General features: G+C 51.8%; 1 protein-coding gene and 1 long non-coding RNA gene across 3 annotated transcripts; one reads left to right on the forward strand and one right to left on the reverse strand.

The window, feature by feature from the left end:
• Window positions 1–2,332: 2,332 nt before the first annotated feature.
• Window positions 2,333–14,440, reverse strand: LOC130544788 (uncharacterized). Its single transcript, XR_008961383.1, has 2 exons — window positions 13,982–14,440; window positions 2,333–7,281 (listed from the first exon to the last, which is right to left on the reverse strand). It is a non-coding gene; the product is annotated as an uncharacterized LOC130544788 (long non-coding RNA).
• ZFP36L1 (ZFP36 ring finger protein like 1) lies at window positions 13,607–22,582 on the forward strand. 2 transcript variants are annotated; one of them, XM_026519671.4, is made up of 3 exons: window positions 13,607–13,668; window positions 17,128–17,391; window positions 19,784–22,582. In XM_026519671.4, the coding sequence occupies exons 2-3, from the start codon at window positions 17,335–17,337 to the stop codon at window positions 20,741–20,743; spliced, it is 1,017 nt and encodes a 338-aa protein (XP_026375456.1). In that variant the 5' UTR covers window positions 13,607–13,668; window positions 17,128–17,334; the 3' UTR covers window positions 20,744–22,582. The 2 variants fall into 2 exon arrangements, with proteins under 2 accessions (XP_026375456.1, XP_048075883.1); XM_048219926.2 differs by lacking the exon at window positions 13,607–13,668 and adding an exon at window positions 14,202–14,225 and having other exon boundaries at window positions 17,202–17,391.
• The last annotated feature ends 521 nt before the right edge of the window (window positions 22,583–23,103 follow it).

Here is a 23,103-nt window from a genome sequence, read left to right on the forward strand (position 1 = left end):
CAGGGAAGCCCAACCTCTGGTGCAGAACTGGCCTCTGCAAGGCTGGCTGTGCCCAGGCCTGCCCACATGCGCCTGTCCCCCACAGGGCAGCCGGCCGGCCTCTCGGGCTCTGGCTGATAAGCTTAACAAGCCCCGCTTGGAGTCGAGTGATGGTTTCTGCGTATCCAGCACAAAAGCCAAAGTGGCCACAGGAGGGCTGCGCCCACAGTATCCCTTTCCTTCTCCACCCTAGCAGGGCAATGCTACCCCAGCCTCAGGGCCTCTGCTCTATGCAGCCTCCAGAGCCTGGTGGCCTCTAGGAGGTACATTCTGAGGGGAGGAAGCGCAGATATGCGGGGCTTCTGATTTGTGTTGAGAACAGTACTCTGTGCATATCCCCAAGCGGCTTTCTATGAAGACTTTAGGCTTCCTTCAAATACCTTCCCACCTTGTAGCAGGTTATTTGTCCCAGGAAACGTGGGGTTGCTAGCAGTGCATTCCCCCGGGCCGAGGAGGAAGGCTCGCTGATACGTACTGAGGGCGGTTTCTGTCTAGCCATCGTTGTAAGCCCCAGCGCTGCCCTGTAGACCCACCTGTTAGCCCCATTTCACAGAGAAGACTGAGGCCCAGAAGGCTAAGCAGTGTGTCCATTGTTATAGGGCTGGTAACTAGCAGAGCTGGGATTCAAACTCAGGCATTGTGGCTCCGAAGCCCATGCTCTCAGCCCTTGCCCTTGAGGTCTCCCAACAGAGATTGCTCTCTTCTCTGGAGCCAGGGCACTTTCAGAGAGCTTAGAATGATCCCATGAATTCATTTCGACATTCCCAAAGCCCAAGGACCTTTTTGAGAGTGTTCAGATTTTGTGTAGGGATCCCTCCCTCCGCTCTGATTCTTCTGAAGAAAGAAGGCACAAAGGACATGCAGCCCGTTGGGTGGACAGTGGTGTGAAGGAGAGGCTAGGCCATGGAGCAGGCTGGGATGGGACAAACGCTTTCATCGCTTGGCAAGAGGCCATAGAGCAAGAATCTAAAAACTTGGGGTGGCTGCTTTCTGAGCCACAGGACTACCTTCTGCTCTGTCCCCTTGCCTCTTCCAGTCCTCTAGCCCTCACCTAAAGTCACAAACGCCTTCTCCTGGCTGGCGCTTATCTCTAGGAAGCCACTTACCAGTTGCCTGGGGACAAGTGGCAGAGGCTCATGACCTGGCTCGGTGGGCCACCCGCCTCTCCTGGGATCCCGGCCTCTGGATGCCATGGCTGCTTAGATTTGTTCTTGGAAGGTGGTCCGCTCACCCTGCCCAGACATTTGGCACCCCATCCCTCTGACCTGGGAGGGTGTCTTCTGCTGCCCCCTGGAGTCTGGAGGCTTTCATGACCGCTTGCCTATGACTCAGCTGGGGAAGGCTCTAGAAGCTCCCTGTAGGGGAGTGCTGCTGAGCACAGGGCCTGCTGTCCATCTGTGTACCCCTGTCTTTGGGAATGAGATGATCTGCTGAAGGTCTGCTTTCTTAGGATGCGGTTTGCCATTCAAAGCTACGGCGCAAGTGGAGAGTGCCCTATTCCTCATTTCTCAACTCATTCTTCAACTAGAAAGTGAGGGCTGCATCCCAAGTGGCCTGTTCTTCCCACAGCAGGTGGCTGTTCTGGAGAGGGAGAGGACAGCAGTGGCTTCTGTGACACCCAGTAGGATTCCCGGCCCAGAGAGGTCTCAGAGTATGTGTGCCCTGAGTTTTATCTAATTTCTATGTTTAAGTGAGGCCGCGGCTGTTCAAAGAGAACGACTGAGATGGGGTGCGTCCACTGTGGTCTCAAGAGGCTGAAGGCTGATATTTGCCAACAACCCCTCAACTCAGACCCATCCTTTATCAGCGCTTACTAGTGCTAGGACACTTCACGTGCATTAATCTCATTAAGCCTCACACTCTAGGAAATGGGGCACATGGGATTCTCCCCATTTTCCATTTGAGGTTAGAGAGGTAGCCCACTCTGCTATAATCGCTGTCTGCTGGAAAAAATAATTCATTGTGCTTTAAAATACATTGAAACCAACCTAAGGATAATTTTCACTGAGTTTAAAAGCAGTGCCAAATGAACACTGATCTCTTCGACTCTTTCTTCCCAGCCTGGGAGGCCCTGAGGGACGGGACAGCAGTCTTGGTTCTCATGTGTTTGGGGGGAGGAGGGTTTGGGGCACTTTCCTGCCCCCTGCGTGGTGGTCTTCCTGCCTCTTCTCCAGCTCCCCCCACTCCTGGCAGGTGTCCCACAGCCTCGTCTCCTGTCCAAGAGCACATGTCCTCAGCAAGTAAATATCATGTTGCAAGAACCAATAAGACAAGAATCCCTGAGTTAAAAATGTTTCAGCTTTTATGAACTTAAGACATTTTATTATGGAAAATTTCAAACATATACAGGAGGAGACAAAGGAGTACGATGAATCCCCATGTACCCATCACCAACATCACTAACTCTTGGCCAGGCTTGTCCATGACACCACCATCTGCCTCCCCACCTCCCATATAATACTGAACTAAATCCTATGTATCGGGGCGTATCATTTCCTCTGCCAGTATTTCAGTATGTATCTCTAAAAGGGGGGGGGCTTGTTAAACTTAGCCACACCGTCTTTATTTCACCTAAAAATTAACAATATCCCTTAAATGTTAACAAGATTCAGTGAGTGTTCACATTTCCAGAACATTTTTGAACTCTTTGCCTTTCTACTTTAAGAAAGAAAATTGGCCCTGAAATAAGAATTTCTCAGCATTTGGTCATATCCTTACAGTCTAGCTCCTAAAAGGACAGATCTCTGAATTTGGACAGAAATGCCCAGTTATTAAGTCTCTGAGGCTCGTGACCCCTGCGTAAGCTTGCTCCCCCTACCGCCCTTGGCCTGGCCGGTGCTGTGCACACAGTAGTGCTAGGTAACTACGTGCTGGGGTTCACGGAAGGATGAACACATGCAAGGGTGGGGATGCAGTCGAGTTGAGCTAATGCGGGAGGACTGGAGCGCAGCCCCCTGCGTCCTCCCACCCACGCTGTGAGTGGCTGTCCTTGGCTCTCCGTGCAGTGCTCCACCCGCCAGCTGCCTGGGCCTCCTCTGGGACCCTCTCCTCTCTCTTGCTCGGGATACTTGACTGTGTTCCAGTGACTCCGTGGAACCCCATTTTGTGGGGCCTCCAGCCTTCTTCTTGGCCTTGCCAATTCGCTGCTGAACGTACAGCAATGGTTGACTGGGGGCGCTTTTAGGGAGGGGGGGCTGCTCACATGTGCCAAGCGCCCTGCTCATCTGTCCTCATGGCCACAGCCCCAGGAGAGGGGGTTGCTGTCACTGCCATTTCCTAGCGGAGGAGACTAGGGGAGGCAGGTAAGTCCCTTGCTTGCCTAGACAGTGGCAGTGCTGGGATTTGACTGTGGTCAGCCTTGAACATGGGCTCCTCTCCGTTGTTTCCCAAATGTTAAGACTCATTTGGCAAACTGCTTGGCCGCGTGGCCCAGGACCAGGCACTTACCCCTTTGAGGACAAATCTCAACAGGTTGGGATCTTCAATCACCATGCCCTTTCCCTGCGATGTTCACATCTTCCAGAATAGATACAGCATGACTTATTATTATACACACCCTTATGTGGAGATTAGCTCAGTTGAATGGAATAAATTTTAGGTCATTCAGACTCTGATTTCCTGGTTTGTCTTTTTTCATGGTTAAATAATAGTTTGAGTCATAGATTATACGACTGTGGCAGGTTGGGAGGTGAGGAGGGACGAGAAGAAACCGGGTTGAGTATCCAAGGCTACAAGCTAGACGTGATTCCTGCTGCACGTTTGGCCACATCTCTCAGTTTTTGGTAGAAGAAAAATGTGACTTTTGGAATGTACAGAACTGGCGTCAAGTATTTGAGAATTCTTGGGGAGAAGGGCCAGTGCTGGCACTGTTCCCTTTGTCTTAGTCCATCAGAGCTCAGCCTGTGTGGCTTCGCCTGGCTTGAACTTTGTGGGGACAGTTTTAGGGGGCCTGGGGAGGCGCAGCGCCATGTCTGCCAGGAGCCTCCTCACCCGCTGCAGACAGTCTGGGCATGCTGGGTGCTAAACCAGACTCACGTTTTTACTTCCTTTGCTTCTTGATTCTGCCTCGGTGTGCTTCCACTGCCTCCCGAGGCCTGCTGCCCTCGAGAAATGTCGAGGGGGCAGAGGTGGTGTGATTAAGTAAGGGAAATGAACGACCTAAGCAGACACAGACGAGAGATACTGGCTGACTCACAGAGGAAAAGAGGGGCAACAGAAGGCTGAAAGGCCAAGCAGGCAAAGGGAGAGGGACCAGCATCTTCTGCAAGCGCTCCTGGGGTTTGTGAATAGAAGGCGCGGAAGGTGAACTTTAAGAAACTATGCTGTTTGCTGCTGGAGCAATGAGAAAACTGTAGTTATCTTTAGGTCCCCTTGGGAATGCCTGGAAACAAATTTAAATCATCTAAGTTGTTTCCAAAAGTTGCATTTGCTGGGGCTTCTCTGGCTCTGCACAGAGTTGGGTATGCCCTCTTCCAGGCACCCCTGCTGGGTCTGAGGGCTGGGTTAGCCCAGATCCACAGCAGGGTGGCTGGGAAAAACCCCTCCCTAGAGGCTGAAAAGCTGGAGGGACAGCTGCATCACACCCAACGCTCCCGTCGCAGGGCTCCCCCTACTCAGACCGCCCAGTGGGCCCTCAGGAGGGCACCGTGATGGAAGCCCAGACTCGGGGGAGAACTGGAATGGTTTTTGGCCTTGCCCCTGGAAGAAGAGCTCTCCCCCTGAAAAAAGACCAACGGTGGGGGTGAGCTAGGGCGTTGGAGGAAAAACAAGGGCACGCAGGAAAGCTTGCTTTTCTAGGACTGCCCTCTGCTCAGTGTTAGAAGAGTGAAATCCACAAATGCTCTAAGACTCGGAACATGCCTGAGCGTGGCTGGTGGGGGGTCAAAGCGGTTTAAAACCCATGGCTGCCTCTCTCTCCCTCCTGGGTCTCTTTCTCTCTGGTGTTGTTTGCTTTCACATTCTTCTCTTTTCAGAATTATTTATAACTGCCCTCCACTTCTTTTTCATTCTCCATTCCCTTCCCCACCCGACTCTGCCTTCTTAGCATAATTTTTCTTCTCTTTCGGCCTTCCTTGTTTTACATCTGGATTCCCGGGTGGTTTATTTTGTCTGTTTCCTGAATTCCCCTCCTCTCCTGTTTCTTAGAGCTCTTCCCCTCCTTTTCCTTCGCCGTCAGTTCATTCCCCTCAAGCTTTCCTTGGGTCACACAAGCTTTTATTCTTGCTCATCTGTTTCAGCAGAGCTGGCAAGAAGGAGGCCACAGCCGGCAGGCAGAGCCACGGTGGCAGAAGAGGACCTGAGCATCTGAAGATTCTCCCGCAACCCTGGTGTCCCTGGAAGAGGAGCCCCCCTTCTGGAGAGGCGGGCTGGGGACAGGGCTCCTCTCCCCCTGCGAGGGTTCACAGTGGCTGCCAGGCTGGGGCTGAGGGCTGGGGCAGATGGTGTTTCCTCCACGGTGTGTGGGCCTGGGCCCCATGGCTCAGGGAGGCGGTGGAATCCATCCCTCTCTGAGCGGACAGGTGGGGGGTTCACCGGGTTCCACCCTAAAGGCTGGAGCTCAGGGCAGGTGCCAGTGCTGGGAACGGATGACTCGCAAATCTCTGTGCTGTGGGTGGGAGGACTTGCAGCTTAGGGGGCCGCCTCATGGGGGAGCCTGGGTGTCCTTTGATAGTCGCTTTCTGGCTGAAGACCCCCGGCGGTTTTCCCGGCAGAGGGCCCTTCCCTCCCAACACCCCCAACCCGGCCAGAGGATGTTTTTACGGTAAGAGCAGAATGCAAGTCGTGGCTGATCATTTCAAGGTGTCTTAAAGGCGGTTGGCCGGTGAGGAGCAACACAGACCCCACCTGTGGGAGGCCCTGAGGGTCAGCCTCATACTGATAGAAGCAGGTGGCACTTCTTGAAGGGCGCGGTGGCAGAGAAACCCTAGAAGTCGCAGCCGCGCCCCTCCTGTGTGGAGTGATGGTGGGGCGGGGGGGGGGGGGAGGCGCATCCTGGCTCTGCTCCCCAGCTGTCTGAGGCAGATCGACTGGAGTCCATCTGGCCGTCCCCCACCCTCCCCACCCCCCAACCCATGCTTGCCTCCCACCCTGGGACGTCGGTGCCACTGGGGCCTGGCTGAGCTCTGGGTGGGCCCGGGTGAGGAGCGGCCGGGTCAATGTGCACTCGGGGCTGCCTGCGTCTCGGGGTGCCAGGGCCCGAGGGCTGCGCCACCCTCTCCTGGGCCCCTGGTGATGGTGGCCACGTGCTGCTCCGCAAGGGCCATCAAGGGCTCCCTCGCCTTCTCCACATACCTTGCCCGCTGGCCAGGTCCCGTCCGTTCCTCACCATCTTCATCAACGTTCCTCCTACTCCAGGAAAATATCATTAATTGTATAGAAGCTGGAGAGAGATCTTTGCTTATTTTCTATTTTGCTTCTGTTTTCTAAGCCTTCAGTCCTAGAGTCCAACTCTCGGGGTCCAGCATCCTTTCAGACTCTAGAACCGGAAGGCCCAGGAACCCACAAGTCCTCACTCCTGGGCCCTGCGGACCTGCTTTGTCTCTGGTTGAAGTCCGAGCCTCCTTCCCTGCAGAGAGGCCTATCCTAGTCCGGAGGAGGAATGTTTAGGGGACTTAGGGGAAGGACGGTGAACTTTCTTCTAAGTTCTCCTCTTAACTGTGGCAGGAAGGCTGGGGGCAAAGACCTGCTTCTTTGATGTAGGAATTCGGTGGGAGTGGGGGGGCTAGGATCCTGGTGGCCTCTCGCCCTTCCCACCTGAGCCCGAAAAGCAGGCTCCTGCAGCCTGCGGTCTCAGTGCACCTCATTCCTGCCACCTCCCTCTGCCTTCCCTCTTCCCACATACCACGTTGTATAAATATTTACACCCCCAGGCTGGCAAGAATCTTTCTCTAGCCGCATCCACGGTCTCTGGGAGGGCTTGTTCTCTCCCAGAACAGCTGCAGCAGATCTGGTTGCCTTTGGTCAGATGAGGGCAGGCCCTGGTTTGGGGGCCCATGGCCCCCGCGGGGTGGAAGGTGCAGTTGGCAGGAGAGAGGCAGCTCGGAAGAAGTCACAGGGCTGTGGCCGACATCCGTCCTCTCTCTGGCTGCCTGTGTCACGACCCTCCAAGAGCTGTCTGATCCCTGCTCTGGCTGGGGAGGTGGGTCCTGCTTCTCAAAGGAACAGGTCCCCAGGGTGGCAACAGTCCCCTTCTGGGCTGGGCTTTGCAGGAGAGGGCCGGAAGATAATTCCAAGGCAAACTGGCTGGTGCGAGGACAAAAGAGAAACTTAGTTTACTTGTGAGCACTTTACAGCTTCTAAATATGTCTGCACCCTTTATTCTCCCTGAAGCGGCACCCCAGTTCAGAGCAAGAATCCCCTGGGGAATCTTCATGTCAGGCCTCTCTGGGCCTCCTGCCCCAGGCCACCCCCTCTCCTATCAGTTCCTGTTCAGTCTTTCTACCTGGGGGCTGGGGAGTGGACAGGACGATGCTCCTTTCCCCAGTTTCCCTGGTTACCTGGGAAGCAGGAGTTTGCCAAGGAACAAGACTGACATTTGTTGGGCTCCTAGGGGCCGAGCCCTGGGTGCGGTACTTCCCATATTCTCATGTGATTATTTGAGTCATAAGCCCAGCAGATTTTTTTAGCTTCCTTGTGTGTCTTCTCTTTCTGCCCTCAGAGAGCCGGCTACATGGCAGCAGTCCCCAGACACAGGTCCCTATCTTTCTCTGGTCCTTTCAGGTTCAGTGGGTACCTCTGAGAGTCGGTCGGTGGACACAGAACTCACCTCCCCTTCCCTTGCCTCAGTTTCTCCCATATCTGTGGGAGGTGATTAACCTGTGTTCCATAAGCATTCCAAATTCACAAGAACAGGTTTTTAGAAAGCAACATAGGGGTTTCATTTAACCCCTTTTTCTACATATGGGTGTGTGTGTGACACGAGAGACCGTTCAGGCATCAGGCACAGAAAAAAAAATGTGTGTTTGGTGCCTTGGGGAGGCTGAGGAGAAAGAAGGCAGGACTCAAAAGGCCTGGATTTAATATCCAAGAACCCCCCAAATTCAAATAGTAGAGCCACTGAGGATGGGGGTGTGGGATGGGGCAGGGGGTGCTGATGGGGCCAGGGACAAAGGCACGCACATTGTGCCAGAAAGCAGACAACCAGGTTCAATCTCTCAGTCTCTTGGAGGGCTCCAACCCCTTCTGGGAATGGGAGACGAGCAGAGGTCAAAGGGGCCTGGATGAGCCTGCTTGGCGTTCAGTGGGTAGACAGCCCCCCACTAAGGTGCAGTGGGAGGGGGCCGGGTCTGGCCTCCCAGGGAAGGCACAGGGAGGAAGGTGGGAGAGCACAGCTCAGAAGCCATGCAGCTGTGAGATATTCCTGCTTGCTGCCTGCCTGCTTCCCCACCCCCAAAAGGTGAAACAAAACCCAAATAAAAGCCTGACCCGGCAGATATTAATACCCTAGAGCCAGGGCTGGTGTGCAAGCAGCCACCCCCCCCTTCCCCCTTGTGTTTCTATAAGCGGCTGAAATAAATTTAGCGAACCAGCCCCACCCGTCTGAGGGCCTAAGATTTCAGAGCAGTGTGACTCTTTCCCCTGAAAGCCCCTGTTTTTCAGAGCTGAGAGCATTTTGTTTAAATTCCCTTTGGGAAGGGAATGCTCTGGATCTGAAACAATCGTGGTCCTGCAGTCACCTACAACTCACCAACGACCACGACTGCCACACAGTGCGGCTCACTAGGAAGCTGATGGGCAGTGCACTGCAGCTTCAAGCCGTCACCGCGATGGGGGCCGTCGCGTAACTGGATCTACCGGGTGTTTGTTGTAAGATTATTCTTCACACTGTCCGAATGTGCAGCCAGGCCCTCTGCTGTCTGTCGCAAGGGCAGCGGCTATGCTGGCTAAGTCATTCAGTAGAGACTCACTTATTGAGAGCCTACTCTGTGTTAGGTCCTGTTCTAGGCACTGTGGGGTAAGTTGAGAGCAGACAGACGGCTGGCTCTCTCATGGAGCATACATCCTCATGGGAAGGGAGATGTCAAAAAGGTAAATGACTACAAACAACAACAACAAAAAACCTCTTGCAACTAATGTTGTTCTTAATAGTCAAAGATGGAATGCTTTCCCCTAAGGTTGGGATCAGGTGAGGGTGTCCACTCTGACTATGCCTATCCAATATTATACTGTAAGTCCTAGACAGGGCAATAAGGCAAGAAAAAGAAATGGAATGCATGAGATTGGAAAGGAAGAAATTAAGCTGTTCCTATTTGCAGGTAACAGAATTGTCTATGTTAAAAGAAACAAACACACAGGGGGGCCTGCGTGGCTCAGTCAGTTGGGAATCTGACTCTTGATTTCTGCTCAATCATGAGACTGAGCTCTGTGCTGGGTGTGGAGCCTGCTTGAGATTCTCTCTCTCCCTCTCCCTCTGCCCCTGCTCACTTGCAGGCTCTCGCTCGAGCTCTCTGTCTCAAAAAACCAAACACACAAAAAACAAAACTCAAGGAATCTACAAAAAAACCCTTACAACTGAAGTGACTTTTGTAAGATCAAAGGATACAAGGCCAATACACACAAAACTGTATTCCTATAAGCTAGTAATGAAAAATTAGAAACTGAAATTTAGAAAAATGTTATAATAGTTCCTCTAAAGGGAGAAATACTAGGTACAAATCTAAGAAGACATGTATAGGGTTTATATGCTAAAAACCACAGAACACCAATTAAAGAAATCAAAGACCTCAATAAATGGACATACACTGTATGTGGATTAGAAGACTCGACACAGTAAAGATGTCATTTTTTCCTGAATTGATCTGTAGATTTAATGCAATTCTAATAAAATTCCCAGTATGATTTTTTTTTTGTAGATATAGATAGACAAGCTGATTCTGAAATTTACATGAAGAGGCAAAGTAACTACAATAGGTAAAACACTTTAGAAAAATAAGACTAAAGTTGGAGGAATTATACCACCTGATTTTAGGACTTACCATAAAGCTACAATAATCAAGACAGTGTAACACTGGCAAAGGAATGAACACACAGGTCAATGGAACACAATCAAGAGACCCATATAACTATGGCAAACCGATTTTTGGACAGACACAAACCATTCAATGGAGAAAGTGATAGCCTCTTTAATAAACAGTGTTGGGATTGGACATGCATGGGCAAAAAAACCAAACCTCAACCTAAATTTCCCATCATATATAAAAACTAACTCCAAATGGATCATAGATCTAAGTGTAAAACATAAAACTATTAATCTTTAGAAGAAGAGAGAATCTTAACGACGTAGGGTCAGGCAAAGGGTCTTGGATGGGCCACTAAAAGCATGATCCACAAAAGATAAAACTGAAAAATTAAACTTCATCAAAATGAAAAACTTCTGCTCTCTGAAAGATATTTTGCTCAGAAGATGAAAAGATAAGGTGCTGACTGAAGAAAATATTTGCAAATTTACATATCCCACAAGGCAACTGGAGCCAGAATATATAAAGAACTCTCAGAACTCAACAGTAAGAAAACAAATGACCCAGTTAAAAAGTGGGCAAAAGACCTGAACAGATACTTTGCCGAAGAGGACATACGGACAGCAAGGAAGCACATGAAAGGATGTCTAACATCATTAGTCATGAATGAAATGCAAATTCATAGCACTACACACCTCCTGGAATGACTAGAATAAAACGTACGGACAATTGTAAGTGCTGGTGAGGACAGAGTAACTCAGAAACTCCCCTGTATTGCTGCTGAAGGTGCAGGACGCTGTATCCACTCTGGAAGACGGTTTGGCAGTTGTTTATAAACTTCCACACACACTTCCCATTGGCCCAGCAGTCCCACTCCCACGCATTTACCCTAGAGAAAGGCACAGTGTTCACACAAAAATCCGTACACAAATGTTTACTGCAGCTCTATGCATAACGGCCCCAAACTGGAAATAATCCAATGTCCTTCAACAGGTGAATGGATAAACAATGGTGTACCCATACAGCGAAACAGCAGTCTTCAATAAAATGGAATGAACTATTGACACATGCAACAACACGGATAAATCTAGAAGGCATTATGTTGTGTGAAATCATACATACTATGTGATTCTACTTACATGGCATTCTGGAAAAGATAAATTACAGTACAGGGAGCAGATCAGTGGTTGCAGACTAAAGGACAGGGAAGGGCATGACTACAAGGGGATAACATGAGGGAGGTTTTCGGGGGTGATGGATATGTTCTGTTTCCTGATCATGGTGGTGCTTACAAGAATCTATTGATGCTAATAGTCTGTACACCAAATATAGGTCAATTTTTCTGTGTGTTAAATTAAGAAGTGAAAAAGTGTTACAGGAATGAATATATACTCATAAACCGAAATAACTTCTCTGAAGGAAATGAACATGGCATGAGGACATCAGAGAGAAGATAGATACCTTGCCATGTTGGGGGGAGGCGGACTCCAGGAATGGCTGAGGAAGTGATGCTTGAGCTGGATGCTAAAGGATGATTTAGAACTTACTTAGGCCAAAGGAAGGTCAATTCAGATAGAAGAAATAGCAAGTGTCAAGGCCCTGGGGCAGAAGGAAGTATCATTCATTTCATCTGAAACTAACCAGAGCACAGGGAGTGCCCTGGGGGAGTGGGAGAGGTGGTGATGGGGAGGGAGGGGTATGAAAGTCCAGGCTGGAATAGTGAGAGAGTCAGATGCCCTTGGACTGAGGGTATGGTTTTATTCTAAAAGGATGGGCAGCGAAGGGTTTTAGGCAAGTGTAACACGAGATCAGGTCTAGGTTTTGAAAAAGATCACTTGGGCTGCCGTAAGGAGAGGGGTTTGAGGGAGAGCGGGGATAGAGCCTAAGTACACAGGAATCTTGGAGTTGGAAGCCTCTAAAACTGGGTTTCCCAGTTTGGGTACTATTCACGTTTTGGGCCAGATACATTTTGTTGTGGGGGCTGTTGTGTGGATGTCTAGCAGCATATCTGAACTTTACCTTCTAGATGCCGATGGCACTGACCTTCCTTCCCCCAAAAGTGACAACCAAAAATGCAGCTAGACATTGCCAGATGTTTACTGTGGGGCAAAATCATTCCTGGTTGGGAACTACTGTTCTAAAATAAACATGTCCATGTTTCTGGCTTCATGATAGAATCATCTGGGGAGCTTCAAAGATACAGATGCTGGGCCTCACCCCAGACCAACTGAAGTGGAATCTTTGGAGGTGGGGTGGGATGGGGTGGGAGAGGGCATCTGTGTAGTTTTAAAAGCTCCCCCAGATAATTCTGCTCAGAGTGATGTTTGAGCACTACCTGCCCAGTCCAACGTTCTCCATCTACAGAGCAGAATAGGGAAGCCCAGAGTAGACAATGATCGACTGAACTAGAAGGAGAGTAGCTCTAGAATCCAAGAGTCCTGACTCCTAGACCAGTGCTCATTCCATTAGACTGTCCCCTCTTAACAGCTGCACAGAACATGCCGTGGGCTAGCTGTGGAAGCCCAGCTTCCCTGAATAACCAGCTCTGGCCTTCCCGGCCTCCCAGTGCTAAGACTGCCATCTCCCCTTGTGGCAGAGCCCAAGCCCTCCCTTTCTGCCACTCCCCACACCTCTGCAATCCTTCTTCTACTCCCACTGCCAGACGTAGGGTGGCCAACGTGTCCGAATGGTTTCAACAGCAAGGTTCAGTAACAACTGAAAAATTGTATTGTGCACCTACTCGAGACCTACTCCTGAGGCCCAGGTAACAGAGCTGCCCTCGTCCTCCAGGAGTTTATAGTCCAGTGGGAATAAATAGGTAATTCCCATAAAATGCAGCAGAAGGCTGGAGTGCTATAGGCTGCAGTGGCACTGCTGGGAGAGAGGCAGTTGGCCTGCTCAGGGAGCTGCCCGAATCCCAGCGGAAGGAACCTCTTGAGTAAAGCCCCAGGGAGGGGTGTGCAGCGACCACCAGCAACTGCGAGCAGTTGGGAGTGACTGGAGGCCAAGGGGCTGTCTGAGCTGAGCACTGGCTGGAAGAGTTTAACCTTCCCCACCATTGCAGAGGCTAAGGGACCTGCTCAAGGTTGTGGAACTGGTGACCTGCTGGCAGAGTTGGGCTTCCCATCAAAGTTTAGGGGGCTCAAAACTCATGGGCTTTCTTATGTCCCTAGGCAGGCCCAGGCACGAAAGGAGGAGGTGAAGCAGTGGTCAAAGGTGTTAGCTGACCATTTCATGGATGTTTATACCGAAGAATACTTTTTGCAAAGTGAATACTCCCCAAAATGTGTTTTGTGGTGTGATAAGGTCCCAAGAATGGTTTAGTTTACATACAATGGCTAGGCATACAAAAGGGTTCTGCTAGGCTTGAAACTAAGCACATTATCTGCCAATTTTAGGCAGTATTATTATCCATATTCTAGAGATGAGAAAACAGAGGCTTTAGTCATGGTCTTGAAAAGTCACACAGCTAGAAACATTTGGATCACACAGAGCCAAGGTTTGGATCCAGATGGCCCAACTTCAAAGTCTTGGACCACTGATTCTCAAACCTTAATGTCTGAGTCACTAGCAGGAAATTACTAAAAATGCAGATTCCTGACCCCACCCCAGAGATTCTGATTCCCTGGGCCTGGGACCAAGCGGAGGAATATGCATTCCACAGGCCCTACAGGTGAGCTCTAAACCAGGTAATTCTCAGGCGCACTTGGCCATACCTCCCCCTCTCTCTAATCCAGAGACCTTGTGGCTGTCTCAGGGTCTCGGGTAGCAGAAGTTGGGGGGGGGGGGTTAGAGGGGGAGGGCAAGACCCAATCCGAAGAATTTGGGGGTTTGTGCAAATGACCTGAAGCCAAAGGGCTCTGGGATGACAGGTCCTATGTTGCAACCATGGCCAGGAGGGGATCCCAGGGAAGGGTGTCTTGGAGGGCGCTGGTAACGGTGACCAAGGCCAGGCCCGCTGGGGGCTCGGCGCCCCACCCTCTCACCTGCCGCGAGGTGCGCCCAGAGTCCAGACTGGCCCATGAATATGTCCGTCGCGCTTCCCTAATTCCGAGGACTTTCACTTTCCTCCTTAAACAAAACCTAACACCCCCAAACCAAAAATACCTGACTAGCCCCTCCTCGCGAGGGTATCGGCTCCAAGGGAGCCAGGAGGGCCCGGAAGTCGGGCCTGGGACGGAGGACCCGGCTGATCGCCTCCCGATCGGAAGCGGCAGTGCAGGTGAAGGGGCGGCCTTTCCCGACCCGGAGCGAGTTAGGAACCCGAGCGCCGACTGCCTTGCGAAGGAGGCGGGGAGGGCGGCGCACGGCTTTCGTCCGGCTTCCTGCGGCGGTCGGGGCTGGCTGCCATCCCCGCCGCCTTCGGGCACCTGCGGAGCACGTCCGGCCGGGCCAGGCCGCCTCCGGCCCCCCGACTCCCAGCCCTCCTCGGCCGGGCTGGACGCCGCTCCCCGGCCCGTCGGGTTAGCGAAGGGTTAAGGAGGCTCGCTCCCCCCCGCCCCCGCCCCGGCTCCCTCACCCTTGGAAAGTCCCCGAAATGACGTTTCAACCCGACAATTAAAAAAGAGTTTAATTATAGAGACAGGCTCTGGGAGCTGGAACAAACTCGGTGGGTCGGCGGGGCCGGTAAACAACTCCGGAGCGAGCGGGCCAGGCCGCCGCCCCGCGGAGCCCGCACCCCGGGAGTGGGGGAGGGGAGCGGCGGCCGGGAGTTGGAAAAGCGGAGGAAATTCGAGGAATCGGCGTTCTCTTTGGGGGTGGGGTGGGGGTAAAAAAAAAAAAAGAAAAGACTTTTTAGCTAGCCTGCGGCGCTGGGGCCGCGTGACGGTACTTCTTGCCCGTCCCGCAGCCGCGGGGGGACAGCGGGTGCGGGCCGGGCTTGGGGCCGGGAAGGCGGCCCCACCCGCTCCGGGTCCCCCTTCTTCGCTTCTCCACACCCTCCTCCGTCCCCCCAGCAGAGCTTCGCGAACCCTCCAGAGTTAAAGACCAATGGGCCTTTTTTGGTGGTGCAGGGGGGAGGGAGATAAAAAGACGAAATAGCTTCACATCAGGACGCAGACTAACCTTGTGGTTTTAACGCGCAGCCTGCTCTGTCCTAAAATCTGGAACTCATTACCTCATCACCAAGAAACTGCACGATGCCCCCCCCCTTTCTTGGAGCTGGGGAAAAGAGAGCAAACACCCCTTTAAGAAACCTACAGTTGAATGATTTAAATTAAGGTGGATGGAATTTATTTCCCTTTCTGGTGCTTGCCAGATTTCAAGAAAAGCTGAAAAATGGGAGCAGAGGGAAGGAAGCAACAGGAGGCTTGGACAGCAGCAGGAGGAAAGGCAAGGGGCAGCAGCCAGGTTAAAAATGGGGGCCATAAGTTTAAGTCAGAGGGGCCAAATAAAAGCAGACGGGCTGGGATCACGTAGATTCGTGGCTGCCGCTAAACTTGTGTGTTTCGCAAAGATGAAAAACAACCGGTTCCTTTCGTTGTGATTTGGAAGGTTTCCCTGGGTCTGCTCGGAGGTTGACGAATACATCTGAAATGTAATAAAAATGCGTGTGTATGTGGGTGGGTGGGTGGTGGTGGCGAGAGCGCGACTCGAGCGCTCTGCTCCGCCCGCCCTGTCCTTTCCAAAGAAACGTGCTCATAATGGGGTGACCTAATTACATCGCAATGGAACCCGCTCTTAGCCACTCAGCGCTCAGGGTTTCATAACAGACTCGGCGGCCTCGAGTGCTGGGAAGAAACGTGCGAGGGCTGAGGAGGCGGCCGGGCACGCGGGGAAATAGGAAAGAAACAGAGCCCCGCAATTTCCGCCTGGGTCTTCGCTCCAGCACCCGGGGGGCCGTGGGCGACGCGTTAACTTTTTATTTGGGTGGATGGAGAGGCATCCGAACCTAACAGTAAATATAGAACAGTTTTTAAAAGGAGTAATCTATTGGGGGGGCTTTCGGTTTCGAGGATCCCATACCCTCCTCCCCCCATCCCGCCAAAACAGCGCAGCGTGACAAGCCATATGTTCCGTTCCCGTGGGGGCGGGGGAGAAGCGACAATAAGTTAAAAGTGTCGCCCCCCCCCATTTCTTTACCTTCATTCTTGCCAAAGTAACTTTTTTCATTGTTCAAGCATCTGGGGTGTGTGCATGTGTGTATCCCCTAGTTCAGAGCGCGCGTGGAAAGTTATGCGTTAATGATTTTTTTTAATTGGGCGGGGGGGTGGACTGCAAGGGGTATTATTAATGAGGGTTCGGGTTTTCTTTATGAAAAACTTTAAAGTTGGATATGTGAAATAAATCCCACTCCCAGGCCTGTTAAGCAAACAAGCAATCCGCGCGGGCGGTGGTCTTTTCCGCGACTCCCCCTCCCGCGGTCCGGCTGCAAAGCGCAGGAGAGTGTAGACGCGTGCGGCGCGCGAAATCGTGCTGCGCTAGCCCCGCCCGGCCCGGTCCAGTCCTCCCGGGGGAAAAAGTCTGCCTAGTTTCCCCCACCACTCTACCTCCGCCACGTCCTGCTGGAAAAAAACCCCAAAACCCCTAGACCTGAACGTTTTGTGCGTCCCAAATTCCCGATCTCCTGGCCCTGCCCGGTTGCGGAAGGCAGCCGAATGAGGAAGAGAACTCGGGAAAAGAGTAAGTTGTGGGGGGCACTTGGAGAAGTTTCAGGGAGATCTGCTCAAGATGGAAACCGCAGCTCGGGCGCTAAGGACGGGCTTCTGCTCCTGCTTGCAAAAAGAGAAAGTCGAGCCCGCCTTCCTGCCCGACAAAAAAACAACAACACAACAACTAGAACCCCGAAGAGGGTGGAATGAGTGATGTCACAGAGCCGCGCTCGCAGCCTGACAAAGGGGGGTGCGCCCCTCCCCCTCGCGCCGCGCTGCCCCAGAGAGGGGCGCCCCAAGCGCCGGGCTGCCGAGCGAGCGGACTCGAAACTTTTCCTCTTTAAGAAAAAAAAGTTGTGCGAGTCTCCCAGTTGGGTTTTTTTTTTTTTTTTTCTCGTCTTCTTAGGCTTCTTTCCTCGTTTCCCCTCCCCCTTCTTCCTTTTGAAAGTTTCTTTTTTTTTTTTCTCGAGTTTGACCGCATGGCTGATTCAACTTCAGTGTCAATCAACTTTTTTTCCCCTCCTCTTCCTCATTTAAATAAGTTTAAAGCTCCTCCTCCCCCGGCCCACCAAATCTGAACTTTATAAATTGGGCTTCGCGCGCCGCGGCCGAGGAGAGTCAGAAAGGCGAGGGGCGCCGGGAGTAGGCGTGTGGGACTCCAGATCGGAGAGCCGGAGGCTGCGCCTTCCCCGCACCGAGACCTTCGCGACACACCAGATCCCCGTCCCTGCCCCGTGCGAACGCCCAGGATGACCACCACCCTCGTGTCTGCCACCATCTTCGACTTGAGCGAAGTTTTATGCAAGGTAAAGTGGGGCGGAGGGTTTGTTTCTCAAAGTTTTCGTTTTCCCTTTTTGCCTAAAGAAAGAACCCCCAAAAGTTCAGGTCTTGGAAAGCAGGGAGGAGAGGAGGGGAGGCGAGATGGGTCTTTTTTCTGCCTCATTTCCTCCCCAGTTTAAAGGAATTTGGCTCTCTCATTTCCACCCTGAGTTTCAACAGGTCCTCGCGGCGACTGCATAGGAATTTGGAGACTAGAGTTTTGGGGGGAGAAGTTTGAGTGGCGGGGCTGCCCGGGGGACTTGGGGCATTGGCAGACTGGGGCAGTTTTGCGGTGTTTCTGTCGTCCCTAATGTGCTGCTTGAGCCCAGTTTCGCTGGTCGGCTCGGGTTGCCCGGTGCGCGCTCTGGGTCTCGCCGCCGCCTGGAGGGGTTCGAGGCTCTCCAGTCACACCGCCAGCCTGTGTGGGGTCAGCAGGGGCGCCCCTTGGCAAAGTGAGTCTCAGGAGGACGTTTTGCTGGGAGATTGCCCCCTCTGATGTGGAAGGGCTGGGAATCTGCGAGAAAAAGGCCAAGAGTTGTGATTCAAAAGGATGTTGCAAAACGGGTTTGCAGTGTGGCTTCGGTTCGCCCCAGCGCGGTCAGGCTTCCTTCTGTGATAGCCTACAGTGCTGCAAACTTTGGGGTGACAATGGGACTAGGTTTGGCCCGCTTACCTGTTTTCCGAGGGGGTGGGGGGACTCGACAACAAAATGCCGGCCTGAGCTCAAGGGGCTCTGCGAGCAAGGATTTAATGGGGCCTCCTTAAGTGGTGTAGCTTGCCAGCCGGTGTGGAAAAAAAAGCAGGTTTTAAACACTGAATGTTCCAGGAGTGCGGTTTAAGTGTACATAGCAAAAGCCTATGGATGTTAAATTATTTTCGCCCCCTCTCCCCAATTTGAAATCGGGGAGCTGCTAGGCTACTTTTAATTGCTAAAGTGTTGTGCCTTCTTTTAAACACGTCGGGTCATGTCCCTCTCTTTTCTCAGCTTGCTTCTCCAGTCCGCCCAGCTGCCAGGGCCCCAGGGCTGCAGGGCTGGGGTGCAGGGACAACGAGGAGCTGAAGAGCAACATGAAAAAAGTTTGAATTTCAGCTTCCTTCCCTCCTTGCGCTTTCCCAGACTCCAGTTGCCCTGGCGGCTCCCTGAGCTCCCCTGCGCATCTTCCTTCTCATCCCAGCTTTCTCACTCTTTGATCTGTTTCTCTTTTTCTTGCCCTCTGCAACCCCCCCCCCCCGCAGGACTTTTTAAATGAACCTTATTGTTGGGAACCGGCTCTCAACTTGGTTCCTGTAATCCGCTCCGTGGGGTGGTTGCTGTTACAGATTCCCGATCCCCTGCAGCTGATCCTAAGGGACAAACTTTAGAATTTGCACAATGACACCCACATGGGCTGGGAGCCAACTCCCAGGTCCCCGGCTTGCACCCTTTCCAAATCTTGGGTACAGATTGGGCAGGTGACCAGGGGCCCATTGGAACAGAAACCTGTTTGTGGTGGCTTTGCTTCCCTCCCCCCAAATCCACTGTTGACTAGGAGGCGGGTGGGGGGATGTGGTGCTTCCTTTTCCTTCCCACCTGCAGCTTTGCGTTAAAGATTAAACACTGGCGCTCTTATCCAAGCCTGCCCTTGCAGCCAGACTAACTGCAAAGGCATCTTCCCAGTGCAGGGGGTGGGGTGGGCCGAGAATGGTGGGGAGATCATTGTAGAAGGCACCCCTTCCCCAAGTATGGGGCAATGAATTTTGTTTTTAGGAATCCCATCCTTCTCCTGTCCCCTCCCTCTCCCCTGCCCCTCAGCAAGTAAAGCAAAGGCGGTCTGGAAACCTGTTGCCAAAGGAAGGGAACACTTCTGAAGGAGGAAGTTGAGAGTCTTAGGCCATGTCGTGTGTGTGGGGGGGGGGGGGGTGTAGTGTCAGTGCAGGAGGGACTGATTAAAAGGGCGGTACTCATAGTCTCCTGAGGTTTACCTGTTTTTGTTAGGGGGAAGGGGAATCTAGAGAAGTCTGAGCTGTATGAGATATTTTGAGCTGAGGAATCTGTTTGGGAGGTAAAGAAGTTCTGTTTTGTGGATCAACGCGGCACGTTTGGGGACAGGATATGGGGGCACATTCGAGGAGTGTGCAGGGAGTAGGGTGCGTGTATAACAATTTCATCCCGGTCAGCATTTTGTGGTTTCTTCTGTATGGGGCCAAAGTAAAGCTAGGTGGTGGCCTGTGGGAGGAAGAGTGGGAGGGGCTTGTCAGGACAGAGTTAGAGATGGTTCCTTAGAGACACAAGGGGCATTTCTGCTTATGGAGGGGGCTGCCCTTAGGGGTTCCCTTTCTTGGCCCTGGTGGATGGCCTTTGTCACTAACCACGCTCTCTCTTCCCTCTCTTCCCTCCAGGGTAACAAGATGCTCAACTACAGTACTCCCAGTGCAGGGGGCTGCCTGCTGGACAGGAAGGCGGTGGGCACCCCTGCCGGTGGGGGCTTCCCCCGGAGGCACTCGGTCACCCTGCCCAGCTCCAAATTCCACCAGAACCAGCTCCTCAGCAGCCTCAAGGGTGAGCCGGCCCCCTCTCTGAGCTCTCGCGACAGCCGTTTCCGAGACCGCTCTTTCTCAGAAGGGGGCGAGCGGCTGCTGCCCACCCAGAAGCAGCCGGGCAGCGGCCAGGTCAACTCCAGCCGCTACAAGACGGAGCTGTGCCGCCCCTTCGAGGAGAACGGCGCTTGTAAGTACGGGGACAAGTGCCAGTTCGCGCATGGCATCCACGAGCTGCGAAGTCTGACCCGTCACCCCAAGTACAAGACGGAGCTGTGCCGCACCTTCCACACCATTGGCTTTTGCCCCTATGGGCCCCGCTGCCACTTCATCCACAACGCCGAGGAGCGCCGCGCCCTGGCCGGGGCCCGGGACCTCTCCGCTGACCGTCCCCGCCTCCAGCATAGCTTTAGCTTTGCTGGGTTTCCCAGTGCCGCTGCCACCGCCGCTGCCACGGGGCTGCTGGACAGCCCCACGTCCATCACCCCACCCCCCATCCTGAGCGCCGATGACCTCCTGGGCTCACCCACCCTGCCAGATGGCACCAATAACCCCTTCGCCTTCTCCAGCCAGGAGCTGGCGAGCCTCTTTGCCCCTAGCATGGGGCTGCCTGGGGGTGGCTCCCCAACCACCTTCCTCTTCCGGCCCATGTCCGAGTCCCCTCACATGTTTGACTCTCCCCCCAGCCCTCAGGATTCTCTCTCGGACCAGGAGGGCTATCTGAGCAGCTCCAGCAGCAGCCACAGTGGCTCAGATTCCCCCACCTTGGACAACTCAAGACGCCTGCCCATTTTCAGCAGACTTTCCATCTCAGATGACTAAACCAGGGTAGGGAGGGACCCCCTGCCTACTCCACCCCTCCCATCCTTCTCCTCACCCCCCTCTCCATCTGATTCCCCACAACCCCTGCATTAACAAGGTTAAGCTCAACCCCTTTCCCCCAGAACCTTGGAATGCCCCCTCCCTCTCCCCCCTCTTAACCCTCCCCCCCAACATAAGGACAAGTCAATTTGTCAGTAGCTTCCTCTGGCTTGAAACCCCCCTCTCCTCGATTTTATAGCCCACTTACCACGCAGAACAGACAAGTCCCATATTTGTCAGTAGATGCCTTTTCCCCCTGGCTTAAGCCTTAAGTGCCAAATCACAAAAGAAAAAGCAGTAACAGTTTACAGAAGCAATTTAGTGCCTTGTAATCTAACTTTGTCACTGTGACTACATTACCTCTTCAGCGCCAGAGGGCACCCGTGGGCCTCCCGGAGCCTCTGCCCATGGGGAGGGGGAGGGGACCCAGAACCAGCAGCTCCCTCCACTGGCGACCCAACTGCACCTTCCCTTACTTCAGCCTCCCACACACTTCCTCCTCCCCCTCCCCATGACCCCCGCACCCCTCTAGGGAGAGTTGTTGCCAGACTCGGGTTTTTGGGGAAACCTATCTTGATATTCAAAACCTTTTTCTTCCCGACCTGAACCTCTGTTGACTAATCTTGCCTGGGTTCGTGTAGGTCTACAGGAAGGAAGACTGAAAAAGTGGATGAAGATTGTGACATAAGTGGGACTTTGTGATTTAATTTTTTCTTTCTTTCTTTTTTTTTTTTTTTTAAGTGGGGAGGATGGGGAAGCTAGATGGACTATGAGAGACTTGATTTTGGTGCTAAAGTTCCCCAGTTCATATGTGACATCTTTAAACAAAAAAATAACAAAAAAATGAGAGAAAAGCTAAAAAACATGTAAGGGGTGAGCAGTTAATGGTATTCATTCCACATACAATATCTGTGTAAAACGATTTCCCGTAGAGTAGCTGTAATGGTTTTTGCTCTAGAATACCGTAGGCCTGTCCTTAGAGCACTCACGCCATGCTTTCTTCCCTGGGTTTTAAACTTCATATAACTTTCAGAAATTGGAGAGCAAAAATTTTGCTTGTCACTGCACATCAATATAAAAAAGCTTATTTAACTTATCAAAACGTATTTATTGCCAAAACTATGCTTTTTTTTTGTTAATTTTGTTCATATTTATCGGGATGACAAATCCATAGAATATATTCTTTTATGTTAAATTATGATCTTCATATTAATCTTAAAATTTTGTGACGTGTCTTTTTCCTTTTTTTTCCACAGTTTTAATATATTATTCTTCAACGACATTTTTTGTAACTTTACACTTTTTTTGGTTATTTTATTTTAAAAAAATGAAAAATTAATTTAAAAAAATGCAAAAAACTGTTGGATTATTTATTTTAGAAATTTCCCCCCTTTGTGTTGGACTGCAAATTGAGTTTCTTCTTCTTTAGGCCTTTTCACAGCTAGGACTGAGAATGTATGTAAAAGTTCTGTGACAGTACAGAAGGAAAACAACTTATGTATGGCTTCTAAAAGGGAAAAAAATTTAAAAAAAGAAACCCTTTGACTTCCACGTGCCCATCTCAAGACATTCCGATTGCAGATTTGAGGTTCTGGATTCCAGGTTTGGAGTTTTCCAATGTTAATGCAAACAGAACTGGCACACACATTAAGATGAATGTAATTATTATTCCTCTTGCTGGTCACTACCGTCGCTTTCTATTTCTCTTTCTTTGTGTGAATTTATTTAAAAGAAAAAAAAACTTTTTGTAACGACTATTTGCAGTTTAAAAATCAATAAACCCCGTTTTTTTTCAAGAAACACGGATGGTGAAGCTCGTTTTACTTGGCTTATGGTTTGACTTCGCATGTAGGTTTTTGTCTTTTGTGTAGGATGCAGGTGGTGGGGGGGAGGAGGGGCACTGGTTGCTTTTTTTTTTTTTTTTCTTCCTCAGAGCTAAACCTATGGCTATATAGCTCCCTCTGTTGATGCCGGAAGTCTCCGCGGAAGTATCAGCGTAGAGGGGATGGGACGGAAATTGATTGCAAAGGAGCTCGCATTTCGCTATTATCTTCCCAGTGTGTTGGTTCTTGACAGGCGTCCAGTCCTGGGACCCCGGGCAGCTTTGGAGGACCCTCAGACAAGCTGAGGCCTACAGTTTTCTAGTCTTCTCCAGTCTGTGGTCTTCATTCCTTTGGGTGCTGAGGGGGAACCTAGTAGTACATGGTACTCCAGCCAGTTGGGTTTGAGGGAGTTCTTCTGTGTGTTTCTAGGCTCGTTTTTCCTACATGAAATTGACCAGAAACTCTACCCTGTCAACACCTGTCGGGGGTGGGTGTGAT

Source organism: Ursus arctos, unplaced genomic scaffold (genome assembly GCF_023065955.2).
Source record: "Ursus arctos isolate Adak ecotype North America unplaced genomic scaffold, UrsArc2.0 scaffold_25, whole genome shotgun sequence".
NCBI lineage: Eukaryota > Metazoa > Chordata > Mammalia > Carnivora > Ursidae > Ursus > Ursus arctos.

Coding starts and splice junctions, on each gene's coding strand:
- ZFP36L1 (XM_026519671.4), top strand. CDS start 17,335: ATGACCACCACCCTCGTGTCTGCCACCATCTTCGACTTGAGCGAAGTT. Junction 17,392..19,783: donor TGAGCGAAGTTTTATGCAAG/GTAAAGTGGGGC, acceptor TCTTCCCTCCAG/GGTAACAAGATGCTCAACTA.